Here is a 14881-nt window from a genome sequence, read left to right as displayed (position 1 = left end):
GGAGGGGATGGTGGAATTTGGATTCTGGAAGGATTTGCTAAGTCAAGACTCACTTCTTGAGGTGCTCAAGTATGCTACTTTAGAATGAAACTGGGACCAACAAGGGAGGGAGAGAGATAGAGAACTCCTCTCTTCCTCAATTTCAAGATGAAGAAATTAATAGAAGGTTTGCTCAGTTAATCATGGTCTCTCATCACGCGATCACATGATAGTTTTTCTTACTTTTTATTTTTAAATTTTGGGTTTATTTATGCATTTTGTTAAAACTCAAAAGTATAAGTGACACAAAAATTTGGATAATTTTTATAGCCTATTCTTGAATTTTTTTCTCGTGTTTCACTTTCCCTTAACTTCAATTTATTAATAAAAATTCTCTGAACTTTAATTTTATTTTACAAAAATCCTTCTAACCTATTATAGCAAATTTCTAGGTTAAAAAAAAAATTTATCTTTTTACCTTCTTCCTCTCACAATAAAAAAATTAGCCGTTTCAATCATTATCTGGATCTATCATAGTAATGCCATCATGACGATGAAAGAATAAAGATTTACCCTTCACTGGCGAAAAGTATTGAAATTGCTTTTGTATACATCATACTATAACTTAACAATATTTTTTAATATGTTATAACAGGTTAGAGAAATTTTTTGTAAAATAAAATTAAAATTTAGGTAGTTTTAGTAGCAAACTAAAGTTAGTGGACAAAAATGAAATATAAGGCAAAATTTAGGGATGGATTACAAAAATTAGCCAAAAAAAGTTTGATAAGGACTTAAGTAATTTTTGCAATAAAAAAGGGTAAAATGTTATTTAGTTCCTATATTTTAACAAAACTAACTACTTAATCCTGTATTTTGAAAAATGCACTATTTATTCTTGTATTTTATTTTCGTTAAATAATTTAGTCTCTCCATTAATTTTTTTATTAGTTAATACTAAACAAACTACTATTTAGTTCATCTATTTTAATGAAACTAATTAGTTATTCTTTATATTTGGGAAAAATACATTAGTTTATCCTTGTAATTTGACTCTTTAACTATTTAATCTCATAATTATTTTTCATATGTGAGCTATTCTAATCCTCTCCTTCTTATTTTTTTCTTATTTTCCCTTACTTTTCTCTTTTCATATTTTTTTTCCTCTATGTCGACACTGTTCTCTTTCTCTCTTTGTTTTTATTTATTAATAAAAATGGTACAAGTTATCTACATAAAAAAAAGTTAGCCAATTTCCTTAAATTTTTAGGTAATCAAAGAAATTATTTTTCACGAGAAAAAACACAAAAAATAATATCTAAAAATTTGAAAATTAAAAAATATATAAATTCAATTTTAGTCCCCACTTATTAAAATTTGTATTTTTATCTAATAATATATTTTTTAAAATATAAAAATTAACTAATTAATTTTATTAAAATAGATGGATTAAATATTAATATTTTTTAAAATATATGAATTAATTAATTAATTTATTTAAAATAGAGAGATAAATAGTAATTTAAATAATATGAATAATAAAAAAATTTAATGAATAAATTAAATAATTTAATAAAAATAAAATATAAAAATTAAGTAATATATTTTAAAAATGTAAAGTCAGGTAATTAATTTTATTAAAATATAAAAATTAAATAGAATTAAAAAAAAAACTCAAAATGGTACACTGCACAGTTTCGGGCAAGCGAAAATAAAATTAAAACCCCACATGAACCCCAAACCCATTGTTATACAATCGCAAACCCGAAATTCCCAATGATTTTGTCTCTCCGAAAACCGTAAATTTAACATTTGTCTGTTTTGCCATTTTGGAAAATGGCATCTCGCTGCAGATCTCTCTCAAGGTCGAGTCTTTCTCTGCTCAAATCCGCTGTGAACAAGCCCACCCTTAAACCCAACCCCATACCTTCTTCACGGCTTTCGTCTCGCTCTTCTACATTTTCAAGGCAAGCCTTTGCCAGCCCTTTCTAATGCTTGTTTCGGTTTCTTTTTTTCTTTTTCAATTTTTTTTTTAGAATTTATTTTGAATTATTTTTTTTAATCTTTAATGTTGCTTGGTGCAATTAAGGTCGTTTTCTCCAACGGGTTCTCTTCGAATGATTAAAAAAATCAGTTCTTTTGACTGTTGGGTGTCGAGTTTCAGGTCAATTCCTCAGTTGGGTTCTCTCCAATCTCTGCTTCCCCTGATCTCGACGGTCTCTTCAGCTCGATTAACCTCATGCCTCGGCATCGATTCTAGGAGTTCCCGGTCGTTGTCTTCGGGTATGCTCAGCAGTGCAAACCCAGGAGTTTGATAATCTCCAAATCTTTAAGTTTTAATATGTGTAAGCAACTTTTTTCTCTATAATTATTCTATGTTTATTGGTTTTAAATTATGAACGCCATGGTTTAGTTTGATTTATGCTTAGATTCTGACTGCATTGATACTACCTTTGGTATCCCAACTTGTTGCCAAGCTAAGTGGTCATTTGAAGCACATCCATCCTTTGCATTTTTTAGAATGTGTTTTGTCTTCGTTTTTGATGCTTTGCAATTTCTTGAAATAAGGCAAATCCGTAAATTTCCTTAAATGAAAATCATTTACTGTCATATCTCAAAATTTTAGGTTTACTATTGTATAAATTGTTTAGTATTACTTTTTCTTATCTCCTTATTGTTCTTTTCTTCTTTGTAAACAATACATCATATAATTCCTACAAAGGGATATGTTTGCTAGGATGAAATTTCCATTCTTAAACCTGGTATGTGGTAAGGTGTCTCTACAGTGGTGATATAAACAACTTCCGCAGGGTCTAGTCTTTCAGGTGCACTGAGCTGTTTTATATCCAAAACTTATGTCGGATAGAGCCTTTCCATCCTTTTTGTTGGCCAACTGATTACAATCCTGTTCCACATGATAAGCTTTTCCCCAGGATCAAATATTTCCCTCTGCAGTGCAGACTGAATGTGAAACCATAAATAGCCATTCCAGTTGTCTAGGGCAGAAATATATGAAATATTCTTCTTCTGTCAGCTCACTCTTTGTGTAGGCAATCCTATATTGGATTTACAACCGCATCTATAACTCTGTCTTTCATTTTAATGCTTGAAAACATATAATAAATTATATTAAGGTCTATTCTCTTGGCCTGTTGGAACTAACACTACAACACGATTTTGGTTTTATGGGGGGTTTAATTTAAGGGACTTCTTCTCTATATGCATGTAATGGTAGTCTACTAACTGTCATGTGGGGATTTTGAGGGAAATTGTTATGGCTATGACTTTCCTTGATATGTAATTGTTAAAGAAAATGCAGAGAAAGAAGGATGCAGCCTGTTATATACAAGAAGCATACCAGAGAAGCACCAAAAGACAAGAAACGGAAAGAAATGTGAAAGATAGTTTTAAACTTTAAAAGCATTTGAAAAACAGTTAAGATAACAATGAAAAAAGAAAGCTAATCTAAATGACAATGACCTCAAAGTCTTCAACGTCATAGCTTTGAGCTCAGAGTAGTTTTTTCATCGTGAATAAGCTATTATCCGTAGCACAAAGTGAATTGGTGGAGTATTCTAGTCTTGCTATTTTTGTTGACACCAAGACTCCGAAGAACGCTTGAATCTTGGTACATGCCTATTTCATTAAAGAAAAATTTTATGCATAGGGAAATATTTTATGGTTTTTCTTTGGACATGGTATTGAGCATTAGCCTGCCTATGGTTAATATTTTAATTTTGCTCTGCAAATATCAGGTTTTATTCTCTTCATGGTTTTCTATACATTTTAAGATCTTAATATCACATACAAAAGAAAATGGATAGATATTTTTGGATAAGATAATTGGATAAGTTAATGATTGTGAAGTAATCCTTTTTCCATGTAAGCATTAGCATTTAAATAAAGGCATAAGCAGCAGACCTTGACACCTTTGTAGACGTGAATGTCTAGAGGAATACAAACTAGCCTCTTAGTTTGGAGAAACAGTAGGAGTAGACACTTGATTTCTAGCTAAGAAACATCAAAGTAGCAGTTTAGATCTCTTTAAGCAGAAAACCTAACCACCAAAACCAATCAGAGATGGTCAAAAGTTGTGTAAGAACTAGGGAAGGTGTTAAGCACCCTAATTCCCCTTGCCATCATGCATAGTCAACTTTCACTTAGTTAATTTATTTTATTTGAACTTATTTAAATTGGTCCTTTTAATCTTGCCAACAATACACATAGTAGCACAACACCATATTAAACACATTCAAATCACATATTTTATCAATCACAATTTAAGATGATTAAGTAGAAATTGACAATACTTGATCAAAATAAAGAACAACCAAAAACATAGTAATCAAATAACACGACCGCGACTGCGATTTGAAATCATGGTGCAAACAACAAACTAAAATGATATTAAATTTTTTAAACCCCAACCAGCGGACGTCAAACCTTTTAGCGGAAAAAAAAGTCTCTATATTCCATGTGTACCATGTTTGTATGGTTGATTATATCTTCACAAGGTTGTATTATATATCCATATTTACATAATCACATTCTTCATGTTTTAATCGAACCGTGCTTAAATTATGCACTTTTCTTGGATTAGGCCATCTTACAACTTACCTTAGGCTTTCTTTATGATAGAAACAAACAATAATAACAAGAAAAAATACAAAAAAAAAAGGGGGAGAGAGCAAGAGAGAGAGAGAGAGAGAGAGAGAGAGAGAGAGAGATTGAGAGAGATTTGGGGTTCCTCATACTACTTACCTTGAGTTTGTAAGCTATACAACTCAACTCAACTAAACCTTTATCTCAAAAATTTGGGGTTGGTTATATGGATTCTCTTTGTCCACTCTAAACGATTTTGGGTTAAATCCTCGGGAATGTGTAATGCTTCTAGATCATGTTGTACTACTCTCCTCCAAGTCAGTTTAGGTCTACCATTTTTTTTCTTTCTATCATCTAACCTAATGTGCTCTACTTGTCTAACTGGAGCCTCCGTATTTTTACGCTTCATATGTCCAAACCACCTCAATCTCCCTTCTCTCAACTTATCCTTAATTGGCATCACTCCTACCTTTTCTCTAGTACTCTCATTACGGACTTTATCTAGTCTAGTATGGCCACTCATCTATCTTAATATTCTCATCTCCGCAACTCTTATCTTAGACACATACGACTCCTTCAGTGCTCAACACTCACTACCATATAACATGGCCGGTTGTATGGCTGTACGGTAAAATTTGTCTTTCAACTTATTGGGAATTTTGTGATCACATAAAACTCTTATGGCACGTCTCTCCTTTAACCATACGGCTTTAAACCTATCACTAACATCCTTCTCACATCTCTCATCTACTTGAAGGGCTGAGCCGAGATATTTAAAGTGATTACTTTGGGACAGTACCACTCCATCCAAACTAACTCCTTCCCTATCACCAGTTCGGCATTTACTGAACTTGCAATGCATGTATTCTATCTTCGTTCTACTTAACTTAAAGTCCTTTGACTCTAGAGTACTTCTCAAAAGTTTTAGCTTTCTATTGACTCCTTCTCGCGTCTTATCTATCAGAACTATATCATCCGCAAACATTATGTACCAAGGGATACTCTCTTGTATATGTTTCGTCAATTCATCTAAAACTAATGTAAAAAGGTAAGGGCTTACAGCTGAACCTTGGTGTAATCCAACTGAGATAGGAAAATCTCTTGTCCCCTTCCACTGTGCGCACAATAGTAGTTGCTCCTTCATACATATATTTCAACACTTGTATGTATCTAATAGATACCCCCTCTTGTTCTAACACTCTTCATAAGAGATCTCTTGGAACACTATCATAAGCCTTCTCCAAATCGATAAAAATCATGTGTAGATCTTTTTTCACATCTCTATGTTTCTCCATCAAGCTTCTAATGAGAAAGATCGCTTCCATAGTTGAACGATCGGGCATGAAGTCAAATTGATTGAGAGAAATAGAAGTATCATGACGTAGTTGATGTTCCACAACTCTCTCCCACAACTTCATAGTATGGCTCATGAGTTTAATTTCTCTATAGTTTGAGCAACTCTGTATGTCTCCCTTATTTTTAAAAATGGGTACTAAAATACTCCTCCTTCATTCATCCGACATTTTCTTTGAGTTTAGAATTTTATTAAGCAATTTAGTTAACCATGCCACTCCCATATCTCCAAAACACTTTCACACTTCAATTGGTATTTCATCGAGTCAACAGGCTTTACCTACTTTCATTTTTTTAAGTGCTTCCTTTACTTTTAAAGATCTAATTCTTCTAGTATAATTCACATTCTTTTCTATTGCTCTGTAGTCTATATTCACGCTATTACCATTTTGACTATTATTAAAGAGATCATCAAAATAATTTCTACATCTTTCTTTAATGTCCTCATCTTTTACTAACACTTTTCCTTCTTTATTCTTAATACACCTAACTTGATTGAGATCTTGACATTTCTTTTCTCTCATCCTTGCTAATCTATAAATATCTTTCTCCCATTCTTTAGTTCCAAGTTTCTCATATAACTTTTCAACGGCCTGCGCTTTTGCTTGATTAACTGCCTTTTTTGCCTCTTTCTTTGCTATCTTGTACTGTTCATATGCCTCATTATTATCACACTTAGGTAATTTCTTTTACCATTCCGTCTTTCTCTTCACTGCCTTTTGTACTTCCTCATTCCACCACCATCTCTCTTTTGAGGGTGGTCCATGTCCTCTAGACTCTCCAAGTACTTTTCTAGCTACTTCTCTAATCTTTAATGCCATCTGTATTCACATACCATTGGCTTCTATATCTAATTTCCATGCTTCGGACTCAAGAAGCTCATTTTTGAACTTTACTTGCTTTATTCCTTTGAACTCCCACCACTTTGTTCGAGCTACACTATTTCTTCTAACCTTACTTGAATTGTTCATAAACTTGACATCCAAGACTACTAACCGATGTTGATTTGTTAAAGCCTCTCCCGGAATGACCTTGCAATCCTTGCATAGAGCTCTATTTGTCTTCCTAGTTAAGAGGAAGTCAATTTGGCTTCTATGTTATCCACTTTTGAAAGTCACTAAATGTGACTTTCTTTTTATAAAGTAGGTATTTGCTAGTATTAGATCGTATGCCATAGCAAAATTCAGAATGTTTTTTCCCTCCTCATTTCGACTGCCAAAACCAAAATCTCCATGAACATTCTCATAACCTTGTCTATCACTTTCTATATGTCCATTCAAATCTCCACCGATGAAAATATTCTCTTCATTTTGTATGCTTTGCATTAGATCATCTATATTTTTTCAAAACCTTTGTTTACTCTCACTATTTAGTCCTATTTGTGGGGCATAAGCACTAACTATATTTATTGTTTCTCCTTCTAGTACTAGTTTCGATAGTATAATTCTATTTCCTATTCTTTTCACAGCTATTACATCATCTTTCAATGTTCTGTCTATGATTATGCTCACTTTGTTCTTGTTTCTTCCTTTTTTGGTAAACCACAGTTTGTACCCTGAATTATCCACTTCCTTGCTTTTCTCTCCTCCCCACTTAGTCTCCTGAATGAAAGCAGTATTCACCATTTTCCTTTCCAAGGTATCCACAAGCTCCATTAATTTTTCTGTAAGTGATCTAACATTCCAAGTACCAACCTTGATTCTCCTCTTATCCTGTTCCTTCCTAATTGATCTCTTTCTATGATATATTCTATTATTCTCTATACCTATCTTGTACTCTATTTCACTATCTGTTCTACTATCTGTCCTATGGACTAACTTCTTTACCCACACCTGTCTATGATGTAGGAACCCTTGCTCATTTAACACCACACTCGTGCGCCGACATGGCGCGTCTCTTTCGGTGAACGCCCTATATCCTTGCATATTTCTAACTACATCGGGACTCCGATACAACGCGTTGTAAGTAGAGGTCACCCCAACGTTTATATCATTTGAATCTATATCATAAGGTGTGAAGAAAATTTTTACGCTAGTTATCACTTATCGCAACCCTCCTCTTTTATCCGGGCTTGGGATCGGCTAAGCGCAAACTACTTAAGCGGAGTTGAGTTTGTAAGCTATAGATGATTATAATATTGATTTTGATCAGTAGAGATGTTGGAGGAGTTGTAATATAGTGGTGTGCAAAGAGGTCCAAAAGTCTAAGTTTAGGTTTGTGAGGGTTCAAGAGATATTATCTAAATATTGATCACTAAAAATAAAACTCACTTTCCTCTCTTTCTCTTACAACTAGGGTTTTCTTGTGTAGTTTTCAGCATCCTCTTGTTTGAAGAGTTTAATAAGTATTTACAGAGGTGTAGAAATGTCTTGGAATTTAGAAACCTTTCCCCAAGGCTAGGTTCTATTCCCTTTTTTGATTTGGCTTTCCATTCTTGTTGGAAGTATACCTCTGTACGGTGCTATTAGGTTTCCATACTGATGTTCCCTTCTCTTTCGATTTTCTCTCTTCAAAACAGTGCATCTTAGAAATAGGTCCAAATGAACCTATGTTAGGTAGTTTCAATCCTAAGGTTGTTTAAGCTCATTTCCAACTCTTCTAAAGATATATTGAGACCAGAATGAACCCATAATCATCTTAAGGAACTTTCATCAGTAATTATCATTGGACATACACATGCCACACATCAGGGCTCAAAATTAAGCGCATACAAAAAGAGAAACGATTGGGGAGGATCAGCGCCTGTAGTATTAAAGTATCAATCAGGATTTGGATGATTTTATTTTAGAGCTTGCAGGGACGGAGCCAGCGTAGGGCAATTTTAAAAAATTTCGGGTTATATATGTTTTTACAGATCTCTAAAAATCCTTTAGTGCAGCTGTAGTAGACCCAAGTTTCTCTCCACCAAAATTCCAGTTGATAGCCCAAGTTTCTCTCAAGAGATGGATTTAGCATAGGGTTAAGGGGGGCACTGGCCCCCCCTGAAACTTTAAATTTTTTAGTGGGTATAATAGTAATTTCGTTAAAAATTAATATTTTTACTGTTACTATTAAATTTTGATGGGCCACTGCATCCTCGTGTATTGTAAAAGCTTTTAGAGATCTATTAGTAAATTTATTAAAAAATTTCAAATTCTTTGCTATCCTATTAAAAGAATGATACCAACAACGAAATACAAACCCTCTTGCAAAAATTAAAAAATCCAAACCATTATTGCCTTATAGACTTTTACTCTCTATCAATTTTATTTTACCAATTTTCTCTTCTAACAAATCCACAATCACCAACTTCTATTCTTTGAAAAATTTAAATTATTGGACAAGATCATTGAAAAGAAGTTTAGTGCAATTCTCTCATCATTTTTTTTTATTCAATTTAAAGTTTTAGTGGTTTTTTTTTTCTTATAATTTCATTACTATTGTTTGAATCTCTCCTTACTGAAATGTTTGATTTCATATTCAGCTTAGATTTTTTATTTTATAATATTGGAAGTTAGAACCATGTCATTTATTTTATTTAATCTATAATTTTAATTGAATTTTCTGTTTATGATTGTTTTGGAAAAAATATATAAATATTTAAGATAATTTGGTCAAGTTTTTTAATTTTAGGTCATCAATATATTTTAAGTTCAGTAATTCATAATATTAAAAATTTATTATATTTTTAAATTAATATATAGCAATTCCATATAATTTTTATCAAGCTAATTTTATTCAGAAAAATTAAAGTACTTTTTTGTCACTATATTCATTAAATATTTTATTTTTATAGTTATGAAATGATTGCATCAATCAACTATTACAAAATTATCATCATCAATAAATCAAATTATTCAATAACACCTAAGCAAATGATTAACAAATCACATATTTTAATTGGAACCCCCTAAGTGAAATTTTTGCATCTGTCATTGAGAGCTCGTCTGTTTATTGGGAAAGACCTCTAAATATGAAGATGTTTCCAAAGTAGTCAAAACAAGTATTGAGCCTGGATTTAAATCAGTGTTATTAAGGCGAAAGGCGACACTAAGGCGATAGAGTACTCTATGGCCTTAGGCGAGAGGCGAGAGGCGAGGCGAGGGCCCTTTTGAAGTAAGGCGCCATAACCTTAATTGCTTAAATTATTTATATATATATATATATATATATTCATCTTGATAAGTAAAAAAGCATATTAAAAAGAAAAATAATTAACAATAATAAAAAGTAAAAAGTAAACTAATTAACAACAAATTATTAGTGTCCATATAAATTACACAATTACTTGCTAAGAACAAAAAGAAAATAATCAAATTAACAATAAATTAATAATACTCATATAAAATAAACAACTAATATCTAAATAATAAGAAAAAAGTAAAATTATCAAACTAAAACTAATTAATAAGAATAAGAAGTAAAAGGTAAACTAATTAATAACAAATTAACAATACCCATATAAATTAAATAATTAATTAACAATAATAAAAAGTAAAAAAATCAAATTAATAATAAATTAATAATACCTATATAAAATAAATAATTAATTAACAACTAATGTCTAATTAACAAGGCAAAAAGTAAAACTAATCAAATTAACAAGAATAACAAATAAAAATTAAACTAATTACCAATAAATCAACAATACCCATGTTAATTAATCAACCAATTAAACAAGAATACAAAGTAAAATAATTAATTTAGTAATACCCATAAAATTTAAATAACTAATTAGTAAGAATAAAAAATAAAATAAATAAATTAATAATAAATAAATAAATAATAATAACTAATTAATAATAAGGAGGGGAGAGGGAACGAAATAAAATAGAAAGGGACTGTTGAAAGAAGAAGGAGAGGAGAGGGAAAAAAAAACAAAAAACAAAAAAACAGGTGGTCTACGCAGCAGGGAAAGCAGAATAAGTGGAGAGGGAGAAAGCCAAGAAGAAAAAGACGTGCGAGAGAGAGATCGGAGAGAGGAAAGAAGAAGACGACGTGAGAGAGAGAGACTGGAGAGAGGAAAGAAGAAGAAGACGACGTGAGAGAGAGAGATCGGAGAGGAAAGAAGAAGAAGAAGAAGAAGATAAGAGAGAGAGAGAGAGAGAGGGCGTACCTGTTGGTCCTGTTTTGTCTTTGTCACGAGCGTGAGGTCGAGGAAGAGAGCGGGGCTGCTGTCTTCACGGTGCGGCTCTTTTGTGGTAGGTTTATTAGTTTTTTCATCCAAAAAAAAAAAAAAAACTTACCGTTGCTTTGATGAGGCGTCGCCTCTCGCCTCGCCGGCCTGAGGCGTCGCCTCTCCAAAGCCCAGCCAGGCGTTCCAGTCGAGGCGACAGAGGGGCGCCTCGCTCGCCTTTAATAACACTGATTTAAATACGTGAAGATTGATGATTTAGTGAGGTCAGCTTGGAGGATGATATGGAATTTAAAATTGGACCAATACATTGAAGAGTAATGTCTTTGTCAAAAAAAAAAAAAAAAAAAGAAAGTTGCATTCCTTTTTAACTTGTGTGAAAAAGTTAGGTAGCTCTTCATGTTTCAGCATGAGTTATCAACTCTCTATTTTGTGCCAAGGAATGCATTTGACAAGTTTACGACAAACAAGTTTATGTGAAGAGAGTAGGGTTATGCGCTTTCTTTCTGTGTTATTAGTTTCTTTTTTTTTTTTTTTCCCTGCTTAATTTCACTTATGTTTAAATATAAAAGACTCTTGCAACGCACAGCTGGAACTTCAGAAATAATCTAATCTCACATCTTTATGCCTTTGTGAATACACAACAATAGGTTTTATGGGTAGTAGTATCAGTGAACCTACGCAATAAAATTGTGGGATGGCAAGGATAAAATAGCTTATCAGTCAAATTACTAGATCACACGAAGCCTTCTTTAGATATAAGGTAAGATATCTTATGTGATTAGTGGGGAGACCCATGTGATTGCATCCTTTGGGTAGGGTATATTGCTTTGCCATTAGTACAGATAATTATTAATGCTGTTGTGCCCTTCCATGGATTTGACCATTTTTATTTCACATCTTACCAAATATGGGGTTGGTCATGCATGTAATTGTATAGGAGTTTAATTTTCAACATGGAAACTCTGGTATGGTGATCAATCTCTATATTTATTGGTCCAAAGAGCTGAATAATTTTATATTGGGGGCAAAATAGAAATGGGGAAAAAATCATGATTGGGGACTTTAGATGTTGTACCTAAATTATGACCCGTGAGCTTGTTAAAATTTGATCTACTTTGTGGCTCTGCTGCAATAATTCTGAAAACATGAAAAACTTGGCATTTTGTTTATTTTTGAGATTCCTGTATATTGCAATTGTGGCTGCTGTTTGTGTTTCTTCACTCTCTTCCATATGATGTTCATGTATTTAAAAGAAGTTTTCAAATGAAGTCTTGGTTTTCAAAATATCTAGGCTAAGATTGAGTCTTGAGGTGGATTTTGCACCTGCAACTTCAAAGCTTGTCCCCATGTGCAATCTATGGCTGAGGTGGATTAGTTCCATTATTCAATCCTTGCCTCTCTGGCAGTTAATATTAGTTAATCTTTTGGGCAATTGTTTATTATTTCTTTAATATTAAACAATGCTAAAATTTTCTTCTTTAATAATTCTCAAAGTCTCAGCCAATGAGATTTATTGTTATGGTACATGAGTGTCATTTAGAGTTGCTAAGAGTTTAGTCCTAACTGTGAGTAGTGACTGCTTGTCACTCTCATCACCCATGGATTATTATTTTGCTGTGCTGCTTTATTTCTGATCTCTATCAACTTGGACTCGCTGCAGACAATATTGTTTCTTTGTTGATTGTTTAGTGTCAAATAGCTCTCCTGAGGATTCATGTGACCAGTGGACCAATTCTTTAAGTTCAAATTTTTTGCTAGTGCAGGTTAATGCCAATAATGTAAAGTTTTTCCTTTTGATCCAGAACTGTCTGATTGTGCTGAGATAAGGGATCCAAGATGGAAGAAGATGGCTGACAGATCATCGTCCAAGTATTACCCATTCCATCAAGATTTTGAAAATTTTGTCTTCTTTCACATACCTTCTCATGGATTTTAAGCATCAATTTGATACATTGTTCTTATATTAAAATATGAAACTTGTCTCCATTTGGTACCCTCCTGTATTTGCTTTCATTTTTGTTGTTGTTGGGTACTTCTAGCTTTGACAGTTAAAATTGCAGTCAAATGCATGCATGCTTTTGTTTTCTTTCAATAAATTTGCTCTTGTTGTTGAATTCCAAGCAACTTTGGACTTCTTCCTACAATGAAGGAGATAGTAGGAACTCTATAAATCTGAGCAAAGGAAGTTCCAAGAATCTTTCATTTGGTAATAATGAATGTACTAGGCAACGTGAAAAGCACGTGAGAAAGTGGGAAGGTTGATTAGAGATTGTCCAAATGTTCCCCATTCCTCTGAATAGAAGCCATGGCAATCGCAGTTTTGTCTCCCTGTTAACGATACACTTGCATGTGGATCTCAGTCTCTTATGCTCCTCTCTTTCCCTTTCCAAGTCCTTTGTATCTCTATTTCCTTCCTCAGACCCACATGTATGTTTAAGCTTTCGGGTCACTTGTCTGCAAACTTTCATGCTTGCCATAGGTTAGACCTTTTTCTTTTCTTACCGAACCTTCTTTTGTGCTTCTGAAGGTTTACTCCCAAATTCATAGTAATATGGTAATTGGGACACAAATTACTTTTTTTTTTTAAGTTACTTTTTTTAGATTCATAATATAATAAAAAATTAAAACGCATGCAAGTTATATCCACGCGTTTATTATACTTTTATAAAGTTTAAGTGAAATATCAATAACAGGGAGAATATCGAATAACTCTTAAAATGAAGATAAAGAATCACAAAGATGCTAATAGATTTATAATTGATGGAATGGCAAAAGAGAGAGGTTTGACAATATAAGGATTTATGTAAAATCTTTTTATTGATCCCTTGTTAAAATGGGCAGTGAAAGGCAAGCAGGAGGAAGATTATGTTTTGTAGAAATAGTGTGATTGGTTGGCATTTTAGGGAAATGGATAATAGTGTGTTGTAAAATGGGATGCCAATTCATTGTCAGAAGTTGGTATGGCAAGGAGACACAATGCCTTTACATTCAACATGGCAATGTCCTCCCATCCCATCTATTCAAACCCTTATGTTAAGGACTCCCATTGTTCACTTCCATTATTTTATTTCACTCTCTTCTCATTTCCTAATGTAATTAGTTTGACACATCTTTAAGATATTTCACTTACTCTTTTAAACTTAATATCCGTTACTTTACTCTTGATATTAAAATGAAATTTTACTTAAAGCTCAATTTATTTTGTTGAAAATAACTTGTGTATAAAAAATATTTTATAAAAAATATTTTCTATTATTTGATTACAATGTTAATATATATTTTTGTTATATATGTATAAGGCTCACATTTTAATAAAATTATCAAAATCAAGAAAATAATTTCTCCTTCTAGAAAGAAGTCATTTTCCTCATAAATAACTTAATTTTCTCTTTGATAAGAAAAATATTTTTCATTAACATATTTTCTTAAATGTCTCAAATGCTAAAAAATGCAAAAATATTTTTTTAAAAAAAATTTTTCACGAAACAAATAGAGCCTTAAATAAGAGCATTTTTTTTACCCTTAACTTTGATTTTACAGTTGTATCTCATTTGACACCTAAACTTTATAACTTCATAAAATGTAATTATTTAACATCTTTAATTGGTGAATATGTGAATATGTGAATGTGAATTGCATTGCATGCACTTTAACTTTTCATCAAATTTTTATGAAAATCAAAGATTTAATAATTACATTTTTTGAAGTTTGGGGGTTGCATAGTTACATTTTTATAAAGTTGAAGTATCAAATGCAATGCAATTAAAAGCGGGTGTTAAGTGACTTTTTATGTAAAAGTCAAAGGTCAAATTGAGGCATTTGATCAAATTT

General features: G+C 32.2%; 1 protein-coding gene across 2 annotated transcripts; it reads left to right on the top strand.

Annotated features, from left to right (window-relative positions):
• Positions 1-1696: 1696 nt before the first annotated feature.
• LOC110671099 (protein NONRESPONDING TO OXYLIPINS 2, mitochondrial) lies at positions 1697-13164 on the top strand. 2 transcript variants are annotated; one of them, XM_021833476.2, is made up of 3 exons: positions 1697-1946; positions 2144-2324; positions 12853-13164. In XM_021833476.2, the coding sequence occupies exons 1-2, from the start codon at positions 1816-1818 to the stop codon at positions 2292-2294; spliced, it is 282 nt and encodes a 93-aa protein (XP_021689168.2). In that variant the 5' UTR covers positions 1697-1815; the 3' UTR covers positions 2295-2324; positions 12853-13164. The 2 variants fall into 2 exon arrangements, with proteins under 2 accessions (XP_021689168.2, XP_021689170.2); XM_021833478.2 differs by having other exon boundaries at positions 12814-13164.
• The last annotated feature ends 1717 nt before the right edge of the window (positions 13165-14881 follow it).

Source organism: Hevea brasiliensis, chromosome 4, assembly GCF_030052815.1.
Source record: "Hevea brasiliensis isolate MT/VB/25A 57/8 chromosome 4, ASM3005281v1, whole genome shotgun sequence".
In the NCBI taxonomy this organism is placed as follows: Eukaryota; Viridiplantae; Streptophyta; class Magnoliopsida; order Malpighiales; family Euphorbiaceae; genus Hevea; species Hevea brasiliensis.
Note: the sequence above shows the minus strand (reverse complement) of the source record. Positions and strands in the feature narration are given on the sequence as shown.